The sequence below is a fragment of the Rana temporaria genome, assembly GCF_905171775.1.
Source record: "Rana temporaria chromosome 2 unlocalized genomic scaffold, aRanTem1.1 chr2t, whole genome shotgun sequence".
NCBI lineage: Eukaryota > Metazoa > Chordata > Amphibia > Anura > Ranidae > Rana > Rana temporaria.
This window is the reverse complement of record NW_024404422.1, coordinates 145,587-151,586: the sequence shown is the minus strand read 5'-3', so window position 1 is coordinate 151,586 and position 6,000 is coordinate 145,587. Positions and strand designations below refer to the sequence as shown.

The 6,000-nt window shown below is 47.1% G+C and overlaps 1 protein-coding gene across 1 annotated transcript in view; it reads left to right on the top strand.

The window, feature by feature from the left end:
- The first annotated feature begins 649 nt into the window (after window positions 1-649).
- The window catches only part of LOC120921681 (myelin-oligodendrocyte glycoprotein-like), a 39,211-nt gene continuing 33,860 nt past the window's right edge, over window positions 650-6,000 (top strand). Inside the window, exon 1 of the mRNA XM_040334210.1 lies at window positions 650-732. Coding sequence (XP_040190144.1) covers window positions 715-732 — 18 coding nt within the window. The 5' untranslated portion in view covers window positions 650-714. The remainder of the gene's footprint in view (window positions 733-6,000) is intronic.

The window sequence follows — 6,000 nt, the reverse complement described above, 5'->3', positions numbered from 1 at the left end:
CACCTAGGTGCTTAATGCTTCCTAACCTACACCGCACAGACTCCTGGGAATGTAGTGGGTGTAACTTTCCAGGAGTCTGTGATTCTCTGTGACTTGGACAGCACAGGTGCTGAAACCTGATCTGACACTGCCTGTGCAGCACTGAGCATGTGCGAGATTTGCAAGGCTGAAATCCAGGAAGTCATACAGTCTGGCTTCATGATGCCCACACTTAAGATGGCCCCAGTCAATTTCTATTTTATAAAGTGTCTAAATGCTGTAACAACCTAACAAAACGGACCTTAGTTTACAGACTAACTTTACTAGAATACATTAAGCTTGTGTATTACAGCGGTATTTATATTTAAAAAGTGAAATTGTGGCTGGAACTCCGCTTTAAGTGCTTAATTATCTTTTTTTTTTTTTTTGTTACACTGTTGCTTTATTTATTTTTATCACTTTTGTTCCTGTAGCAAGGAATGTACACATCCTTGTGACAGCAATAGACATGTGACAGGTACTCTTTATGGAGGGATCTGGGGACAAAGTTATGATTAAATTATTAGGCCTACAGCTGGAAGATGAAAATTTGTTCTTCTGCTCAACTGGTTTAAAATAAGAGGAAATGTGACAACATCTGTAACCATTTTCTTGGTGAGCCATCATCAGAGCTCTTCCATATATAACTGACTCTTTATATTTCATCCAGGAGGAGAAGTGACATCACAGTCAACTATGAGGTCACTATTACAGGTGAGATTCTGAAGATTTATTGGATTTTTTTTTTTTACAGTTCTCTAAATGCTGCCGTTTCCTTTCTGAAATTCTGAATGTGATTAAACCACATAAACAAGGAGAAGATGTGGAGATTCTGCAGTAAGGGTTGGATGGATTTTGGAATCACTTAAAGTGGAGGGTTCGCCCACCGCTGCAAAAATTAAAAGCCAGCAGTAGATATGTGCACACTGAAATATTTTGTTTTGGAATTTAGTTTTCATCGAAAAATACGTTTATTTAGTTACTCCCAAAAATAGTTTTTATTTTGTTTCGTTAAAAATGCATTAGTCCGAAAATCCGAATGAATTAACCAGTTAAGCCCCGGACCAATATGCAGCCTAAAGACCCAAGGTGTTTTTACAGTTCGGGACTGCGTCGCTTTAACAGACAATTGCGCGGTCGTGCGACGTGGCTCCCAAACAAAATTGGCGTCCTTTTTCCCCCCACAAATAGAGCTTTCTTTTGGTGGTATTTGATCACATCTGCGGTTTTTAGTTTTTGCGCTATAAACAAAAATAGAGCGACAATTTTGAAAAAAATGCAATATTTTTTACTTTTTGCTATAATAAATATCCCCCAAAAACATATATAAAAACATTTTTTTTCCTCAGTTTAGGCCGATACGTATTCTTCTACCTATTTTTAGTAAAAAAAATCGCAATAAGCGTTTATCGATTGGTTTGCGCAAAATTTATAGCGTTTACAAAATAGGGGATAGTTTTATTGCATTTTTATAAATTTTTTTTTTTTTACTACTAATGGTGGCGATCAGCAATTTTTTTCGTGACTGCGACATTATGGCGGACACATCGGACAATTTTGACACATTTTTGGGACCATTGTCATTTTCACAGCAAAAAATGCATTTATATTGCATTGTTTATTGTGAAAATGACAGTTGCAGTTTGGGAGTTAACCACAGGTGGCGCTGTAGGAGTTAGGGTTCACCTAGTGTGTGTTTACAACTGTAGGGGGGTGTGGCTGTAGGAATGACGTCATCGATCGTGTCTTCCCTATAAAGGGAATGACGCGATCGATGCGCCGACACAGTGAAGCACGGGGAAGCCGTGTTTACATACGGCTCTCCCCGTGCTTCAGCTCCGGGGAGCGATCACGACGGAGCGGCTATAAACAAATAGCCGCGCCGTGGTCCCGGATCGCTCCCCGAGCGGACCCGACCTCCGCATGTAGCGGGGGGGGTCCCGATCGGACCCCCCACCCGCTAATAGGCGAGGACGTACATGTACGCCCATGTGCCTGTACGTGCCATATTGTGGACGTATATGTACATGCGGGGGTCGGGAACTGGTTAAAGGGGTTGTAAAGGTTTGTTTTTTATTTTCTAAATGGGTTCCTTTAACCGCTTAAGGACCGCCTCCTGCAGATATACGTCGGCAGAATGGCACGGCTGGGCACAAGCACGTACAGGTACGTCCTCTTTAAGTGCCCAGCAGTGCCGACCCGGTCCGAAGCTTCGTGACCGTGACCGCGGGACCCGATCGCCACTGGAGTCCCGCGATCGGTCCCCGGAGCTGAAGAACGGGGAGAGGTGTGTGTAAACACGGCTTCCCCGTTCTTCACTGTGGCAGTATCATTGATCATGAATTCCCTTTTATAGGGGAACACAATCAATGATGTCACACGTCCAGCCCCCCTACAGTTAGAAACACAAATGAGGTCACACTTAACCCCTTCAGCGTCCCCTTGTGGTTAACTCCCAAACTGCAATTGTCATTTTCACAGTAATCAGTGCATTTTTATAGCATTTTTTCCTGTGAAAATGACAATGGTCCCAAAAATGTGTCAAAATTGTCCGAAGTGTCCTCCATAATGTCGCTGATCGCCGCCATAAAAAAATTATAAAAATGCAATAAAACTATCCCCTATTTTGTAGGAGGATTCTGATCAGGGTAGTCTCGGTGAGGCTAGACCTGGCGGACATCTCTTTTCAGCTGAGGATATGTCTCTATAATGTTGAATCTTTTCTCTCTATGTCAAATCTTTTCCCTCTATGTAGAATAATATTGGACTAATAGAGTTAAGGTTAGGCACATTCGACCGCAGGTTCGAAAGACAGATTGTTATTGTCACCGTCATGTCGAATCTCCTATCTATATCAAACTAGCAACGATAACAAAAATAAAGCATTTTTTTCTCCAGTCGTCTTCCAGGACGGCACACCTGTCCACATCCCCAGGGACCATATATCCCACTCTCTGCTCCTACCGGACAGTGGTGGATAGCATGGAGGAGTCGCTCGGATGTCCCCCGTTGCGGGGAGGGAATCTAAGGCTGTTGGGCAGTTCCTGGTCGGGACTAGGGCAGAGGAGATCTCCTACGGGCCGCTACGCTGTCCTCGGTGTCCCGCCACTGCGCATGTCCGGATGTGGGTTGTGGCGCGCCGGGATGATGAAATTTTCGCCGCGTCCGGGCTACACCAAAATGGCGGCGAGCGGCGTGTCACGCTGTACAGCGGCACAACAGCGGTAATGGAGCGGGGGTCCGCGGTCCTGTGTCCCCCCCCCCCCCAACCTGCACAGAGCAATCCTTCCCAGGCGGGCGGGCTGCCCAAAGCAGTATGGAGAAGGAGGGCGGACCGATTCCGGCATCACAAGGGTGAGTGATTCTGCTGGCAGGGGGGAGAAGATTTAGAGTGGCCCTATTTTACTCCCACAGGGACACGCTAAACCCTTCTGCTTTAAGTGCACCCACAGATTAGCAGGCAAGGAGACAACGCAGGCTATGAAGGAGTGCCGGGCACTACAGGCTGAAATGCTCGCCACGCAGTCCTTCAAAACTACAGTAGCAAAGAGGGAGGAGGCCCCCGTAGATAGGGAAAGCCCCCTCTCTCTGGTGGGGACCCCCGGCAAGTGTGACCGTCTCTAACCGTCTCTGATGAAGAGCTAGAAACCTCGGACCAGAGTTCTCGAGAAGAAGGGGAGGATTCTGACCAGGGTAGTCTCGGTGAGGCTAGACCTGACGGACATCTCTTTTCAGCTGAGGATATGGAGGATCTCCTCAAGGCTATCTATACCTCTGAGGACATTCAGATACCACCCACTCAAGTCTCAGCACAAGATAGGCTGTACAGGGGACTTGGAAAAGCCCAAGCCAACAAATCTTTCCCAGTACACCAATCTCTTAAGGATATCAATTTAAGAGAATGGAAGGAACCTGAGCGCAAGGTTTTAAGACTTAAAACCTTGAAGCGTAGGTGCCCCTTTAAAGCTGAGGAAGAAGACAGATTCTTTAAAGTTCCGCGTCTGGATGCTTCATTGGCTCAAGTATCCAAACGTTCGGATCTGTCCTTCAAAGATTCAGGGAGCATTCGGGATCCGATGGACAAGAAATCTGAAACCTTGCTATGCAGGGCCTGGGACGCCAGCGTTGGCCTCCGTCTGTGTCGCTAGAAATGCGGACGCATGGGTCCGCAGGTTAATGGACCACGTAGCACAGGAGAGTAAATCTAAGGAGGTGTTAGATTCTCTGGAAGTGGTTTGGGAAGGCAGTAGCCTATTTGGCAGATGCCACGGTAGAGACAGTTAGAACAACCGCCAAATCGGCAGCCCTTCTAAATTCTGCTAGAAGAGCCCTTTGGGTAAAGACGTGGGATGGAGATTTCACATCCAAGTCTCGGCTTTGCGGTATACCCTTTGAAGGATCTCTGCTTTTCAGTTCAGACCTAGTACAGGTACTGTCTCGTTCCACAGAAAAAGGCAAAAAATTCCCTGCAAAGCCCAAGAAGGATAAAGGAAAGATTTTTTTTCGAGGCCCCCTTCTAAGGACCGTTTTAAGGGGAAGAAGGTGCTGAGGAAAAAGTGAGGATTTGGTAAAAGCAAGGAAAAAGGTGGGATCCTTTTTTCCGGGGGCGGGTACTTCCAACAAGGAGTCCAAATGATGCCAACATAAAGGTTGGCGGAAGGCTCTTGTGGTTCCTCCCCCAATGGGAAAATATCACTCAGAGTCCTTACATTTTAAACTTGATAAGGGAGGGATACAAACTAGAGTTTGTCTCCCCCCTCCCCCAAACTTTATCCTGACCCATCTCCCCAAAGATCCTTTGAAAGCAAGGGGCCTTTTGGGGAGTGTCGGCGAACAAGCGGAACAGGAGGTCATCATTCCTGTTCCCATAGATCAGATCGGCCAGGGATTTTATTCCTACATATTTGTGGTGCCAAAACCATCTGGCAAATTCTGGCTGATCATAAATCTACGAAAGCTAAACCAGTACCTAGTGTACAAAAGGTTTCGGATGAGAGCATCTACACGGTCAGAAGACACTACCAGGAGGGAGTCTTTATGATCATGTTGGACTTAAAGGATGCTTACTTGCATGTCCCCATTTCACCGAAACATCAGAAGTTCCTGAGGTTTGCAGTGCAGACGAAGCAGGGCGTCCAACACTGGCAGTTCAAGGCTCTCCCCTTCGGCCTAGCGGCCAGTCCGAGAATTTTCACCAAAGTTCTGGCCGAGGTGGTGTCGTTCTTACACCTCCAGGGGATAGCCTTGATCCCATACTTGGACGACATGCTTATTTTCAGTCCTGCCCTGGAACAACTCCAGGCAGACCGAGACAAAGTGCTGTCCACTCTAGAATATCTGGGGTGGCTAATCAGCAAAGAGAAATCCTCCCTAGATCCTGCACAATCCAAGGTGTTTCTAGGGTACCGGGTAGACTCAGTGAACCAAAGGATCTTTCTGCCCCAAGAAAAGATCACAAAAGTGCAAAGAGCAGTATCGGCTCTGCTTGGTACCAGAGTCCTCTCTAAGCCGGGCCATGATGAGAGTGCTGGGGCTTATGTCATCCTGCATCCCAGCGGTTCACTAGGCTCAGTTCCATTCCCGGAGACTCCAGGGATTCCCTCTCTCCTCCTGGGATGGGAGAAGAGAATCCCTGGACAGCACAGTGTCCCTTTTAGAAGAGACAAGGAACTCCCTAGACTGGTGGCTCAACACAGACAACCTGTTGGGAGGTCGATCATGGACCCAACAGAATCTGTTGAATCTGACTACGGACGTAAGTGCCTGGGGAGCTCATATTGGAGATCTCTTCGCCCAGGGCCCTTGGGACCGGGAGCAGAGCAAAGCTTCTTCCAATTTCAGGGAGCTGTTAGCAGTCGGAAAAGCGCCAAACTTTTTCAGAGACCATGTCCAGGGAAGGGAAGTACAGATCTTCTCAGACAACGCAGTAGCTGTGTCCTACCTAAATCATCAAGGGGGAACAAGGTACAGCAGGCTGATGAA